Genomic DNA, 16,095 nt, shown 5'->3' on the forward strand with positions numbered 1-16,095 from the left:
ATCACAAATATATTGTTCTCCAAGGAAATTGAATTCGGGATGTTTTGAGTCCTTGACCCAATAGGGTGGTTACAAAATCCCATAAAAATACGGTTATGATAGATCCTCGGCTCTATTTTTGTAATTACACTGTTTCCGCTTGAATATTTAGAAAAATGGCTGGGATTGAGTAAAACTCGAGCTCAGATGCTCAATTAAGCATTTCTGCGAATTATATAATTCTTTTTTACTTAAAAATGGGAGAACACGCGCCTTCAAACACATTTTTTTCCGCAAATTTCAAGCTGGAAGTTATTATAAGGCAAAGCAAACAAGAAGCAGCCGGGAAATGGAGAGAACTGGGTGCAGGTTTCGGAAGATCTATTAGAGTCGCCGGAGAGAGGTACGGTCCATCTCGATTTCACCTTGTTTTGAGGATAATTTGTGGAGACAGATTATGTTATTGACCATCGTCTTGTGCTGTTACTTTTAGGGATTGAGAATCGATTGTTGCAGAAATTTTGGGTGATTTGCTTGCGCAATTTTAATTTTTTTTTTCTGGAATGGCCGCTGCTGTGGCATGTAAGCGGGTGGGGCAATTTGGAACCAGTTCAGGGATTGGATTTTGTAGATTTAGAGGATTTGCTGCTGCGGACGTGATGGATAAGTCCTCTTATGATCCCTTAGCGGCTCGATTATCATTTCCTGGGGTTTCAGTTTTGCAACACAGACAGATTTCTCAGCTCTCCAATTCTAATGGAAGTCGGTTGTTTCTTGTTGACACTCTAGCATTGGTAAGAAACATTTGGTCCTCTTTTGATTTTTCCAGTCCCATTTCCCATGGATGCTGAAGTCCTGAGGGATTTGCAATTCTGAAAACAAGAATCAGATTAGGCAATGCAGACATTTACCGGTTCAATTCTTGTTGCATATGATATTTTGAAAGAATTGAGAATGTTGATTTTTTGAGAGTTTACTTTTGCCCTAAACTGTCCAATTGCTGTATGATGTTTAGGTTAGGAGATTAGAGTCACAGGGTCTGCCCACTAAGCAAGCTGAGGCCATAACTGCTGCCCTAACTGAAGTTTTGAATGATAGCTTGGAGAATGTCTCTCACTCATTCGTTTCAAAGGGAGAGATGCAGAAAGTAAATTTTCTTTGTCAGTCTTTTATCTCTCTGTATTGACTTTTATCATATTGGCTTAACATAGATGCTGAAAAGGAAAGTTTTATGCCACATAACTTCTCCTTTTTCTGTTATTCTAACGTTTTGATTTTTATGTTTGGCATTTATCGTTAGATTGAAATGATTCAAGAAGCTAATTTGTCCAAATTCAAATCTGAAGTCCAAAGCTTGCAGGTATTAACCAATCTTTTTATATTGCTATTATTTTTGAAGTTGGGTGCTTGTAGGCTTTCCTATGTTCTTTTGGGGGCTGGTATAAAGCTAAATGATAATCTTTATTTGGTTGCAATAGGAAATTCTAAGATCGGGGTGCAATTCCTTGATTCAATAATTAGATGACTGCAACTTTGTAAATAATACCAATCAGACTTATACATGACCATGATTTCTTAATGAACAAAGATTGTTTTGCTGGACCTCAATGGATATCCTATTTAATCTTTCCCCTTGTTCTCATGGCCACTTAGTCTTTGATGCCAAACTTATAAATTTATTGTACTTTGGCTGTGGCTCTAATGCCCTTGTTTTTCCTTGAAAGTAAAATGCTTCATCATGTGTAAAGTAAAGTTCAGTCAACTTTTATTCCTCATAATTTCCCCTTGTTCATAGCAAACTATGATGGCTCTTAGCCTCTAACTGCTTTATATGATTCTTCACGTAGCACTGTGATTTAAGACGCTGTGATGTTGTAATTCTTGCTGCCAGGACCATTTCTTGCACAATAAGATTTAAAATACTGGAAATATGCCTTGCTTTTCCATATTTTGAGAATTATCTATGGAACCAATTCATAAAAATCATAGCCATGTTTTTATTCTTCTGGTTTCTGAGCAACTTCTCATAAGGCAGGACATGTGCTCCCTCTTGCAATTTGGACACATGCCTATTTTGCTAATTATTTGGGGCAACAATTAATGCAGAAACACCATTTTTCTTTGTTGCAACATGAGGCCGAAAAACTTCAGAATGATATAGAAAAGTTACGCAATGAATTCAGGTATGTTCTTTTATAGAGTTCCCTTTCTCACTGAACATATATGTTATGATCTATAAATATTTGTTCTATCATGGCATTCATAGTGCAGAAACACCACGTGATGCAGGTATGAAATTGACAAAGTGACTGCAGGACAACGATTAGATTGGAATCTTGAAAGAGGGTAAGGAAATGGAGACTAAACTACCCCTATTTTTTTTTTGTTTGAACATGCCAAATTCGTTGTTCAAGCTAGTCTCTTGACATTTTGAGCTTTACATTCTTATGGACTCCGGCATGTGCAGGAAAATTAGAGATGAGCTAACAAACCAGAGTGCTCAAACCTCTAACCTCACTAACAAACTTGATCGGGTAAGGATTTTGAGTGGAACTGACAAGGGTTTAGGTTTTATTGACTGAAATTTACAGCAATAATTGTCTAAACCTTTTTTTTTTGTTGATTTTATTGTGCTATTTACAGGAAATTCATGCTTTGAGAGCTCAAGTGGAGGCCGCAAAGTACGAGGTGATTAAGTATTGCATAGGTACTCTTGTTTCAATCTCTGCTGTTGGTCTTGCCATAGTCCGCATAATTATGTGAACATGCAATATTGCTCCGAGGGTTCCATAACCCAAAAGCGGGAGAACAGCTCTTTTTTTTTATTGAAGCTAGCGTTCTCTTGTGGGATACGAAAAGAGAATATCAAGAAAATTTGTATTCTTGTCTTGTTGTCATTCAATACTAGAAATGTAACCATTTTTAGAAAAACTCTGTTACATAGCAATTGCCCGTCGTCACTCTTTGGTCTTTTGTTGATCATTAGTTTTTAAACCTCTTCTTTTGGTTGGTATTTTATTTAACTTTCACCACATTGGCATTGTTTTTCATGGAGTATTTCCAATCTTCTTAGGAAGTTGATTGTCTGCTTCAATTCTCAATCTCAATCTCAGAATAAAGTCTAAGTTTCATCTTAATTTTTGAAATCTTTTCAAAGTGGTGGTAATTTTTAATTATTGTGGCCACTTGGAAAGATTCACTTAGAATCATCCTTTTGCAATACATGTCATGGATGATGATAACTACTTGGGTGATAGTTTGGTTGGTGAATCTCTCTAGGGTTAAATCCAATGGATTTGAGAGGTCGAGTTTGATTCTCACTAGGAACAGTACCCTTGTGGCTACGCATTGTTGTTGGCCCAACTTACTTTGTGTTCAAGTAAAAAACTTTTGTGCGCGCGAGCTTGATGGTCCGAATTTAGGCATATGTCGGGTGTCAAAAAGGTAAGGTTGTATGACATTGTTCTTAGTAAAAAAAAGAGTGATGGATGATCATTTGAAAATCTTAAACTTAAACTTAGCTAAGAACATTCATTGAAATGTACCATCTTGTAGAAATTCCCATGATGACATGATGAACTTTTTAGGGGACTGAGTAGAAGAGAAAACTCTAATGGTGGGATGGATCGACAATGATGGAGTTGGCATGGTAGTAAGGTGTATGATAATTATACTCTTCCATCAGGGTTCAATTCTATTTGGAGGCATGAGCTCACACATGGGTTTTTCATGAACTTACCGGTCATGGTTTGTGAGCTAATATGTCGTCCGATAGGTTTACCCCGTGCATATCCGAAGGATAGTGATTTAGGGTCCCATCATGAAAATTCCAACATCTATTAAAACATTTAAAGAATATGATTTATATCCATTGAAATTAAAAACACCTACAACATAATTTGATTTTCATTTCCCCTGACCAGAGGAGAAAAGATTATATCTTTATTTTTTTGACTGAAAATTCGAGATTATATGTGTTTTGGGTGGACATGTATCCTCTAAAGTTGGAGCTTACAAGCTCTTCAATGAATGGTCAACTGAGATTGGTGTGCACACTGAAATTTCTTACTTGACGATAGAGTAAGTTGGCAAAATCCCAACGCATGACAATAAGGATATTGCCTCATCCAAAACGTAGAATGCAAATTACAAGAAAGTCTGGGTAATTGCAGTGACTCCGGATTCCTCCCTCTCCTACTCTGCCTGCTGCTCAACTAAGGCAATTCAAAATAAAAATTCTGTCAGCGTTTACTGGGCCCGAAGCTTGGCTAGGCCGCGGCGAGGCTACTACTAGGAACTGACGATAATGGGCCGAAAGCGTACTTACTATAGGAATGTGGTCCAAATGGTTTGCGATGAGATAGCCCATCACTCACACCAGAGGTTCAGACTCTAGAGCTAGCCCAAATCAATTAAACAAATCGACAAAAAAAAGGGAAAAAAAATTAAACAAAACGACAAAAAAACGTAAAAGCGTGAAGAAACAGGAATTGCCTTCACATGGAGAAATCAAGGTAATATCAAAAAGAACCTTATGGGTATTTCCTGTACAGCACTCCACATACCTACCATAATTAATATAGGTATACATACATACATACATATATATATATGTTCCTCCATCACATGCATACCCACCAATGAATTCTCATTCTTGAAGTAAAAGGATCAGCTTCCCCCACATAGCACATGTGGGATACATCTGATGATAATTTTTTAGCTTTCATCACATGAATGTCCATTGTCTATTAATTTGTCTCTACATACACAAAAAGGACTTTGGAATAAGTAAAGAGGGATCACCATACTTTTGTTGCGTGCATCCCCTAATGGGTACTTTTAGGGCCTTATTAGTGAGGTCTAATAACCTACTATTTACGAGTGGATACCTAGTAAGCTCCCCTTGTACGATAATTAGATTTTGCTCCAATTAATTAGGTTCCAATTAGAGTTTTAAATAGAGCGTCAAGGTGTCCAAAATCTTCAAATTAATGTTCGAAAATTAGTACAAATACTTCATATTAATATTATCCGCTTTGAGCCAAATGTCAACACAACTTTGTTCTTCTTGGGCAAGTCGCAGCATTGCTTTGTTTTTATTGGGCCATTGTACGTAGCATGGTTCTTAGACCTATAAAACATGTTGGTTGAGGATTCGAGTGACTCAGTTGGCGCACTGGGCCAACATAACCCATATTGTCCTCTTGGGTCCAACATATATATGACTCGACTTCTCAACGATACCCAATATATGGCCTTCAAGGCTTTGTTGGCTTTCTGGCAAACGCGTTGTTTGTGTGAGAATAACTGAACCTTTGTTTATATATCACTTAATTGGGTTATGTTAATTCGATGTGGGATAAAGTCTTAACCGTTAAGGCGGTAATTTTGAAGAGAAAAAAAAAAGAAAAAGAAAAAGTGGTGGCCTTGACTATGCATGCCCTAGCCAAATGGAAGGTGGGGGATAAATTGAAGGGCAAGGCAGAGAGACTACTTAATCAATTACGAAATGTTGTTGAAGGCTTGCAGCCTTTTTGAGAGGGATGAGTTGGAGTTTGGTGTAGCTTCTAGTTTGTTGTTGTGGGGACTCACATCAAGTTGTCAGTGGTGATTACAATATATACAACTAATGAGTACACACACACACACACACATATATATAAGATGGATTGAGCGGTGGGATGCATGTTCAAGTTGAGGCAGAGAATTAACCAATTATGGAGGTTGCAAGAGGAGTGATAATTTTGTTCGTTGTAGTTGTGTTGTTGAAGCCAACATGTTTGGTTCAAGGGCTGCATGGTGTTGAAGAAAAAGATGGTCTTACTCATCACTTTAACAATATTTCTACTACTGATCGGTTCAACCCTAATGTTGTGTTAGATGTAAAGGGAAACACTATTGGGGGAGTTTTAGACGTCAAAAGCAATGGAAATATGAACAGTGGAGGAGGAGGAGGTGGTGGTGGTGGAGGAGGAGGAGGAGGAGGCGGCGGTGGTGGTGGAGGGGGTGGCAGTGGTGGTGGAGGTAAAGGAAAACATAAAGGGCACGAAAAGAAAAGAGGAAGAGGGAATGGAGGAGGAAGAGGTGGCGGCAGCGGTGGAGGTGGAGGAGGAGGAGGAGGAGGAAATGGTAAGGGATATGGGTGGGGTGGAGGCAATGGTGGGGGAGGAGGGGGCGGAGGCAATGGTGGGGGAGGAGGGGGAGGAGGGGGTGGAGGTGGTGGTAATGGTGGAGGAGGGGGAGGGGGTGGAGGGGGAGGGGGAGGCTGGGGTTGGGGAGGAGGAAACAGTGGAGGTGGAGGTGGAGGTTGTTGGATACGGGGATGTGGTGGGCATGGCAAGGGAAAGTCAATAGGAAGGAAAGGAAGACCAGCTTCAATTGAGCCCTAGGCTTGACCATGCATGATATTGCGTCGCCAACATATTTGTTTCCAAGTCTTGTTGATTAACTATTACTATTTAGACTTTATTTCCATTAAGATGATGTCAATCTCCATCATATATCATACTCTACTGCTCTACTTCTATGAATACATATGCTAATGTTTGCTTGAGAAAACAATGAGGTTGGGATTTTGAATAAAAATTATTTTCATATTACGTTCGACTTCTTATTGAAAATTCAATGGTTGTGTTTTTTTCTGGTTATTGTTGGGCCTTTTGTCAAATATTGCTCATAAACGTATCACATCTGAGCTCAAGTAGAAATGGTTCGAACCCAAATGTCAAACAACAATCAGGCCCAATTCTTAAGGCCCATCAACAACTTCAAAAAAATTTAAAGGTCAATTATACTTTATAGGCCCGGATCAAAATCCAAACTAGGGGAGCTTAAGTCACACCTTAGTTTTTACTAAAACCAAAATGATATGTGTCCATAATTTTAGTGTCTATAATCTAGATGGCATGAGGAGAAGTGTGGGGGATCATTTAACCCTAAATGGTCCCCCACACTTCTCCTCATGCCACCTAAATTATGGACAATTATGAACATCAAAATTATAGACATGTAGTGCTTTCATGACTAAAATACACTCATTGTTAATAGTAACCCATGAAAATTCTAAACTTTTATAAATACACCCAAGCTACATAAAATCTTAGACATTTTACAAACACACCTTGTAATCAAATCTACCATTGCCGACCATATTGTCGTCTATTGGGGTCACTCTCGAGTTGAAGCTTGTCGAAAACGTGAAATTCCGGCTCATAGTTATCCCAGAGTTGGTATTCGAGACCAAAATCATTCAAAAATGTCTTTTTTGGGATCAAACTTGGGTCGTCAATTTCTAACAGCGTCTTGATCGAAAAATGGGTGGAATGGAAGCACCATGCCACGAGGAGTCCAAAGGTGATGTCAGTTTCCTCCAACAATGGTTAGATTGTTCGGACCAGACGACTTTCTCACGGTGGCCATAGACTTTAGAATGTGATTTTGGCGATTACGGTGGACGAAACTCATCGGGTTTAGTTCATGGTGGCTTGGGCTTCAATTTGATGCTAGTGGTTACTGGATTGGTGCTCGAATGGCGACGACATCATGGTTGGCCGTGGGTGCTCGTGAGGAAGAATAAAGAGATATGTCTTCAAAAAAGACATAGTCAAAGAAAAGTCAACAAAATCAGGGTACACTTAGTAAAAACCGGGGTATAACTAAAGCTCCCCTCCAAACCACTCGATTAATAGTAGGGCACAATCAAGTTCAGCCCACGAAATAGCTGACACCTTTGGGCTTGACTGGGCTGGGCTTAATAGTGCACAAGGTTCAAATCTTAAATTCTCCAGCAGTAATGCACCATTCAACCTATTCTTTTCCCATATCACTCCAAGTCGAACTGTCCATGTAGTTTGTTGAGTCTCATTTGATGATTTGGGATCCACCATACTTTATTCTCCGCCGTTAATTCTATAGTTCCCACCCCTTTCTACTTACCCCCCGATAATCCTACAGTTCCCACCCCTTTATGGACCCGAAAAATGACCAACTTGGGCCCCTTGATTCCTTCCAAGATTGTTTGTAGAAAGACTTGGCATTTGAAGTTTGAACTGCTTTTATAAAAAGCTTAAGTCCACAAGGACATGCAGACATATATGTATGCATGCATGTGTATAACAAACAAACTTTGTTTTTGTCTGTGTGCGCACATGCATTTATGTATGTATACATATGTGTGGGAGGCACGAGCAAACAAAGCTTTCTCCGTACACGAGATGCTAGAGAAATTATTCTTCGGTGGTTGCTAAAGGAAACATGAGAATCCGAGAAAAAAGCTAAAGTTTCTGAGCAAAAAACATACGCAAGAAGTCATTCTCATGAATGAAAACAAAAATAGTAAACACTTTTTTTGCATTGGGAAAGAGAGGTGAGCCAAAATTACCCTCCTCGTTTTCATCTCTGGTTCAGTTTCCACTGTATTTACATGCCTTTTCATGGAGCATGAGACATATGTACAGAACATAAACATCACATGTTGGACTACTTTGGTGAAACTCTTACAGTAAACTAGAGTTCCTGTACAATCCAGACAAAGCAAAGAACAAGCATGAATGAGATGAGAAATTATTTGGAGAATATTGCAGAATGCCTTTTAGCCAATACAAGGAAGGACTACAATAAAGCACTTGATGTAGTAGTTCATGCATTTTAAGGAAATGACTTACAAAGTTAAAGAAACATCATAGGACATGCAAGAGTAGTTTCAGGTCAAGTTGCTGAGTTATGGCATTGATGATTTGAAAACTTAACATAGAACCAACATTTCTAGGAGTAGTGTTGAGGATATCATGGAACAATAATGACAGAGAATCCTAGCAGTTGGTATTCCAACTGTTGAGTTTGACGCACAGGATCCAAGTGAATTTGTGGGCTCCACTGAATACACATGAAATCCTGTATGTACAACTTCGTAGCTGGCTGCTAGGATTCCTATCATTACAGATCATGGAAATGCAACTGAAAGTTAGATGGACTGAAGCTGAATATAAGAAGGCAAAGTTCTCCAAAGACCAACTAATAATTTCCTTAGTAGATCAAACTTCAAAGCATATCATATACATTGGAAGACTCATGATTATTCCCTCCAATTCATTGAAAAAAAGAAGAAGCAATCTTTACCAATATCACAAATGCGCCCACTTTCATGTCAATAAGGGTGGAGGTGATGACTTATTTTTTTGATATATTTTTATTGATGAAGAAGAATTAAGACAGAGAGACAAAGGAGTCAAATTAACCCTAGAAAAAGACAAGGAATACATTAAACAAAATGATTATATATAATAAGGGCATGTGTTCTATTGAATTAGTGCAGCAAGCTATATACCAAGAAAAATGGCAAAAGAGAATCAGCTATAGTGGATTTCCACAATTTTCATATGGATTCGTGTGACCGACCCCAAAATATCAGAGAGTACGACTTCCATGAGGATGATGAATGTAAAAGAGGCCAATAAATATTAGTCAGGAGTTAGGACAAGTTGTTTAACTTATTTGTATTAATTTATTTATTAATAAATTAAATTTTAAATTGCTTATTTTCTTTAATTCAAATAGAGGCAGTAAAGAAGTCCGGCCATGTAATTAGTTTGTATTAGCATTAATGATGGATAATATGAATGCAAATGTAAAATTGAACAGTTTCACAAGTAGTATATAGTTATATACCACTTCATACCTAAAACATTTACTTAATTTTTTTTTGGTAAGTAAGAATAAATTAAAAGAAAACAAGTATAAGATACGAGCGGTATACCTAAAACATTTAAACTTCATTAATAAACAACAATTAAGAAAACCTGTGTATTGGGAAAAGAGAAATCATGGAAGCAGAAGTTATTCATGCATTGTAAAGAAGAAAACATGTGATTAAGGGACGCTTCTCCATCTCTCTTCCTGATACAAAAATCAAGATTTTTATAACATATAATATAAGTGTGCATATATATACATATATATTTAATATATTCTTGCTCCAAGGTGCATTAAACAAAAGCAGGTGATAACATTCATTTCACATTTTATCATCGAAGTCTCATCTGTGGATATGTCTAAACCCACCTAATAAACGACGAAGAAATGCAAAATGTGCATTTAATGTCCCACATGAAATTGCATTGACAATACAGAAAGAGAGAGAGAGAGAGAGAGAGAGGAGACAGAGCATGCTTTGGGTTTTACCTTTTTAACATGAATGCTCATGCATGGCAGCATGGCTATACCGAGTTTAAGGAAAGATGTCCCCTTTGTTGTAGTTTGTTCAATACCATAGACGAAACCCATTTTCAAAAAAGCAAACACACACGGCCCATACAGGGAAGTCAAAAACCCAACTCTCAAGTTCAAACAAAAACAAAAACACAGTTTTTTCGTTAACAATTTCTTTTTGCAAGTCTATCTCACAAAGTACAATGTAAATAATCATGACACTTGAACTCGCAAACTCTTTCACGCTAAGAGTTATCGCGATCAAATTTTTCGATAACGATCAAGATTACTTTTTTCTCTTCTTCATTGATCACTTTAATTCGTACGTTAATGGGTTCTCAAATGTATTACAACTACAACATTCATGATCACCATTAGACATACCAAATACTATACTACGAAGTTGGAGAGGAAAAAGAAGAACAATGTAGGTGGATAATTTCATTTCATGAGCTTGGGTTATTTGGGAAGAACTGCGTACCAGCCATGAAATTGTTGAGCTGAGCTGGGTACAGACTAGACGGATCAAGAAACGACGCCGTAGTCGGTATACCAGTAGTCGCCACGGTACCCGATGTGCCAGCTTCGATAAGATTCAGTGGTTGAAGTCCACCCGACGACGTCTCTCCAGCCGGCGCATAACTACCTTCAGGCCCTTTATCGTAGAGTATACCCTTAAAAACATGCCCTCCTATGTTCACCGCCGTCTGATACGCGTACAGATCATCATCCGTATCATCTACGTTGCTCACTCTCACACAACGAAACACCGCAGAAGAACTCACCTCAGCCGGAAAATTCCCCACCTCCAACCCTAATAAATACAACGAGTTTTTGATTAAACACACTATCTGCGTGATAGGGATAGGTAAAAAGAAATATATTTATTTATATATATACACAAAGGGGAGAAATAGTTTCTTCCCTGTCAATGCACTGCGTCAGGAATACTAAACAACAGTGTTTGTAAAAGTCGAAAAGAAAAGCCGATGAAGGTCGATTTCACGGCACAAGTCAATGTTATGCACCACTACATGACAAAAAAGGAAGAAATATTAGAGAGAGAGAGTACCAGAAGGATTGGGATTTTCTCTCTGTCGTTTGGAATTTTCTGTGTGGAGTTGAAGTTGTTGTTGCTGTTGGTGGTGGTGGTGTGAGTGTTGTAAAGCGGCAAGTTGTTGTTGCCGTTCGCGGCGTTTAGCGGCGGAAACCCAAGTGCTTTTGACATGTGTTTGGCAATCGAATCCGCGACTCTTACAGCAAGCCCTGCACCGCATGTGCAGGCAATCTTTCTTCGCTTGGTTTCCGCAGTCTTGACAGCTAATGCCGCTGCTGCCTCCGCCTCCAGCGGCGCTTCGAATCACGTCATCAGGGACGTTGATTGAGGTTCTCGGAGATCCAACGGCTAAAGCTGCGGCTGATGTGTAGAGATCTTGCTGGTGTAGTACTGGATTATTGTTGTGTCCTTGCCAAAGCTCGAATCCCTTGTTGTTGTTGTTGTTGTTGAGATCTTCATGATTTCTGTACCAGAACCAGCTCTCTTGAGAAATTGCCGTTGGTGGCGGGTTGTTCGGGGTCTCGTCCTCTTGTGAGTCGAAACGTGTTGTTCCTCTTCCTCCTCCTCCTCCACCTAATGAGAAAAACCCTGCCATTGTAATTGCTCCTCTAAACCTCTCCCGGAGCTCAATTGGAAGTCAACTTCCATATCAGAACTCAAAATCACGACTGTTTGTTTCTCGAATTTTTGCTGGAGTCTCTGTTCAGGGTTATTTTGTTTTAAGGCATTCAAGAGACAGAATTACAGCTCTGTCTGCAACGCCGCCATGCCTCTCTCTCTCCTCTCTGCTACTCCCATTTATTTCTCACACGCACCTTCCATCGATCCTCTCTCTCAGATTTCTTGCAGGTTATACGCCTGTTTTTTAGCTCTGAAGTCTGAGCAGCGCCTCTCTTGTCCCTGTGAAAACTCTCTCACAAAACTGCGTTTGTTCGTTGTTGGGTATGGATGTCGCAATCTCATCGATCAACTAGTGAAAGTTGATCGAACGCTGTTATCTTCTTATGGTTCAGTATCTGATGGTCAATGTTGTGACACGTGGCGGCCCACCAGTGTTTTTTGCTACCTTCGTCTTTTGCACCGGAGAACCCGCTACTTTTTTGTTATTTCTTTTTTCCGTACTATTTTATTTTAATTTTAAGTGTTGAATGTGCTAATTTGTCACGAATTACAGAACCTTACTATCTATTGGACCTTGATAACCAGTGCCTTAAGGACAATGATTAAAGACTTAGCACAGTATACAACAACATAACGTGTGATGAACACTCTCTTATCTAATTTTTTAAAGTTAAAATATACATTTTTTTCAAAATTTCAGACTAATTTTATGTCATTTATCTAATATCCTAAGGGCACTATATAGTATTTCGCCTATCTATTTTATGTGCATGGAATATAAAAAATTCCTCATTAAACGTATATTATAAAGCCAAGTCTCCTATATTGTTCTGCGAACATGTGTCAGAGTTTAAGGACATTTTTCACTCCCTAGTTCAGGGCATACAAATATTGTCTATTTTGGTATTCTTTGATGGGAGATCATATCTATGATAGGCTCGAGTAGAGAAAGTGCGAGACCACAAGCCTCTTCGATGTCAAGGTTAGTGGTATTAGACGAACTATCGAGTGATGAAAGGACTTGGTGCACTAAATTCAATATCACCCATAAGAAGAAGTGAAGTGCATAATATAATAGACTAAATTTTCCAACGTAGTAAGACCAATCCATGAGCCTTTGCAATGTCAAATCCTAGTAAAACAAAACCTTGAGGCTCGAGGGTGGCAAGGAGGAAAATCTCTTTTGTGTGGGCAGGCCTTGCATTGTCATTGTGCCACTATAATACATACAATATCGTTTTTTAGAGCTCAAAGATGAACCTTGAGAAACATAAACATGTTGTCTAGTATGAGCTGACCCAAAATAGATAATATATTACCAGGCTCAGGGATGTGCTATTACATTTTTGCTTCGACCCAACTCTTCCAATCATATATAATACTACAAAGATTGTGATTACAATGATAAATTTAGGTTTTTGTTTCTCATTGTGCAATCACAATCATTGATTCATTGTAAATTTGGCTAATTTCTTTCATTGGACAATTTGCGAATCACTTGGTCGAATGAAACATTACATTTAATTTGATTGTAAAGGATCAAGTAGTATGTTAGTTGGATTTGAATCCTTCCCAAATTCAAATCAATGTTCAGTAAACATCTTAATCTTCGGTTTACATACATCTTAATCTTCGGTTTACATATCCTTTTAGTATATGATGTGGAGAGTTGAATTTGTGTCTCTTAATTGAAAATATTTATTCCAACTAACTCGGCCACACTGAGCGGTTATCTACGTGTATTTGATTTAGCATACTTAAGTGGAGTTTCCTATTAAATTAAAAATGACTATTATCATAAATTAATGGTAGGCAAATAATAATTGAACTCAAATTGAAAAAAGACAAAAAAAATTGCTGTTTAATTATTATATTTATTATTTAATTAGCAGAGCTAGATTTGGAAAATATGCAGGCATTTTATGGAGGACTGAAACAATAGAAGGGAACACAGCGCCGCCCCTGCTTCTACTTTATTTTTAAAATACTTTAAATATTTTTTTAACTTTCCCATAAAAAAAATTAATTATTTGTTCTTTTTTTTTTCTATCATTTTTACCGTATTGTTTAATATTGTAGTACAAGATTTTAAACCATTTTAATTTTTTTTTTTTTTGAATTTAGAGTTTAGAGTAATATGTCCTAATTTGATACTAAAAAGAAAAGGGGAAAATGTGCTTGAATTGGTCTAATTGATAATTATTATAAAAATATATATATATAATTTTAGAAAATAATGATGTCATTTCAATCCCACTTGCATAGGAAAAAGCGTGCTCAGTGATCTTGCAGCGATCATATGTTGGAAGAGATCGAGGAAGTAGAGTTAGGGCTCACCATTTGGCCCGCGGGCCTAGGCCCGGCCCGAGCCCGGCCCGGGCCCGCGGGCCAAAGCCCGGCCCGGCCCGAAAGTAGACCGGGCCTGGGCAGCCCGGCCCGATCCCTTGGGCGGGCCTGGGCTCCATTTTTTGGGCCGGGCCCGGCCCGAAGCCCGATACCTCGGGCCAATTTTGGCCCGGCCCGAGCCCGAGCCCGACCCAAGCCCGACATTATTTATTTTTATATGTATATAATATGTATATATTTACATATATATATATACATACACACACATACATATATATATACATACACAGACAGTGCACACTGTCTGTGTATTTGTATATATATATACATATGCAGACAGTGCATGCACTGTCTGCATATATATACATACATATATATATGTAATATATATGTATATATAATATATAATATATAATATATATGTGTATGTATATATATATTATTGCAATGTATGTGTATGTATATATATATATATTATACACCCCAAAACCCTAAACCCCAAAATCCTAAAGGCCCTAAACCCTAAACCCTTAACCCTAAACCCTAAATATCTTAAATCCTAAACCCTAAACCTAAGCACTAACCTTAAAGCCATAATATGACTATCTACTCATAAATGTTGATAAAATCTTAAAATCCTAATATTTTATAAAATAAGTATAAAATTAAACTATTTAAAACTATAGATGTGTATAATATAAAATTTAAAATCAATACTCATTAAGTAAAACTAAAATTATTTAATTGTGTTAAAAATATAACAGGTGGTATGTAAAGGCTTTGGCTTGTTGGTTAGTTCATTACTCTCCTATCTAAACGTCTTGAGTTCGAATCCTATGATGAACAAATTAATTTTATAATTTTCAAAGAAGATGAATAGTGACGGGCCGTGAGAGCCCGGCCCGAGTCCCGGGCCCGAAGCCCGAGATTTATGCGCCGGGCCGGGCCTGGGCCTCTTATTCTTAGTTTGGCCCGGCCCGAGCCCGGCCCGAGGCCCGAACAACTAGACCGGGCCTGGGCCGGGGCCGGGCCTGGGCCCAAAAAAGTAGGGCCGGCCCGGCCCGGCCCGGCCCGATGCCGAGCCCTAAGTAGAGTACATAATGTGTGTGAGGAATAAAAGGGCAATGGGGCCTACCTTAATGTGGGTCCAGTGCTTGCATGGACATGTGCCAAAAAGGTCACGCAGGGCCCACATGCATGCGTTAGAGTCTACTTCGCATTGAACTTTTTGAATGGACGGTGGCCTAGTTGGCATGATCATCATATTTTTGCTTTCATTGCATCAAAGATTTCTTTGCTTGCTTAAAAAAAAGTTTTGTTTAGTTCATTTAACCTTGAACTTCGATACACAAAGCAATATATATATATATAAAAAAAATTCTCACATAGTGATTTAATATAGGGGTGTAAAATAAAGATCTATATTTATACCATTGATTTGAAACATATGGAACCCAAAACAATGGACCCGACCTGTTATCTCATTCATCCACACCATTAAATCGTAACTCTTATTTTACACCCTTACATTATACCCTTATGTGAGGATTTCTCTATATATATATAGACACACACATATACATATCTGTGTATAGTCAAAATAGGTACTACGAGACACTTCATTCATTCAACAAGCCAAACAATTAATGTACACGTTGGGGTTATTTCCAATTACCAACAGGTACAATGAGAGGAAAATTTGGTAACTCATACTCTCATCCATTTATCAAATAATTTACGTGATTTAAAAATTTGAATACACGATTATCCAGCAGAAATTCACTCTCTAGTGGAGAAGGAATCCATATAAGGACTCTAGCATCATTTTATCGATGGAAGTTATCTTTTACTAACCTACTATTGACATCTATAAAAATCACATCGGC

At 38.2% G+C, this 16,095-nt stretch overlaps 2 protein-coding genes across 3 annotated transcripts; one reads left to right on the forward strand and one right to left on the reverse strand.

Moving 5' to 3' along the window:
• The first annotated feature begins 138 nt into the window (after positions 1–138).
• LOC120013430 (protein FMP32, mitochondrial-like) lies at positions 139–3,029 on the forward strand. Its single transcript, XM_038865234.1, has 8 exons — positions 139–382; positions 473–773; positions 995–1,126; positions 1,280–1,339; positions 2,086–2,162; positions 2,269–2,325; positions 2,447–2,513; positions 2,623–3,029. Exons 2-8 carry the CDS (start codon positions 543–545, stop codon positions 2,740–2,742), a joined length of 744 nt encoding a protein of 247 aa, XP_038721162.1. The 5' UTR covers positions 139–382; positions 473–542; the 3' UTR covers positions 2,743–3,029.
• Positions 3,030–8,580: 5,551 nt separating this feature from the next.
• On the reverse strand, positions 8,581–12,197 carry LOC120013629 (protein SHI RELATED SEQUENCE 1-like). 2 transcript variants are annotated; one of them, XM_038865506.1, is made up of 3 exons: positions 11,258–12,197; positions 10,667–10,999; positions 8,581–8,907 (listed from the first exon to the last, which is right to left on the reverse strand). In XM_038865506.1, the coding sequence occupies exons 1-3, from the start codon at positions 11,835–11,837 to the stop codon at positions 8,723–8,725; spliced, it is 1,098 nt and encodes a 365-aa protein (XP_038721434.1). In that variant the 5' UTR covers positions 11,838–12,197; the 3' UTR covers positions 8,581–8,722. The 2 variants fall into 2 exon arrangements, with proteins under 2 accessions (XP_038721434.1, XP_038721435.1); XM_038865507.1 differs by lacking the exon at positions 8,581–8,907 and having other exon boundaries at positions 10,452–10,999.
• Positions 12,198–16,095: the final 3,898 nt, after the last annotated feature.

The sequence above is a fragment of the Tripterygium wilfordii genome, chromosome 13 (genome assembly GCF_013401445.1).
Source record: "Tripterygium wilfordii isolate XIE 37 chromosome 13, ASM1340144v1, whole genome shotgun sequence".
Lineage (NCBI taxonomy): Eukaryota > Viridiplantae > Streptophyta > Magnoliopsida > Celastrales > Celastraceae > Tripterygium > Tripterygium wilfordii.

Bases quoted from the DNA above. Each gene is read 5' to 3' on its own strand.
- LOC120013430 (XM_038865234.1), top strand. From the start codon at position 543: ATGGCCGCTGCTGTGGCATGTAAGCGGGTGGGGCAATTTGGAACCAGT. The intron at 774-994 runs GTAAGAAACATT...TATGATGTTTAG, and splicing joins TTGTTGACACTCTAGCATTG to GTTAGGAGATTAGAGTCACA. The intron at 2,163-2,268 runs GTATGTTCTTTT...CACGTGATGCAG, and splicing joins AAGTTACGCAATGAATTCAG to GTATGAAATTGACAAAGTGA.
- LOC120013629 (XM_038865506.1), bottom strand. From the start codon at position 11,837: ATGGCAGGGTTTTTCTCATTAGGTGGAGGAGGAGGAGGAAGAGGAACA. The intron at 11,000-11,257 runs GTACTCTCTCTC...TGTATTTATTAG, and splicing joins AGAAAATCCCAATCCTTCTG to GGTTGGAGGTGGGGAATTTT. The intron at 8,908-10,666 runs GTACGCAGTTCT...CTGTAATGATAG, and splicing joins GCTCAACAATTTCATGGCTG to GAATCCTAGCAGCCAGCTAC.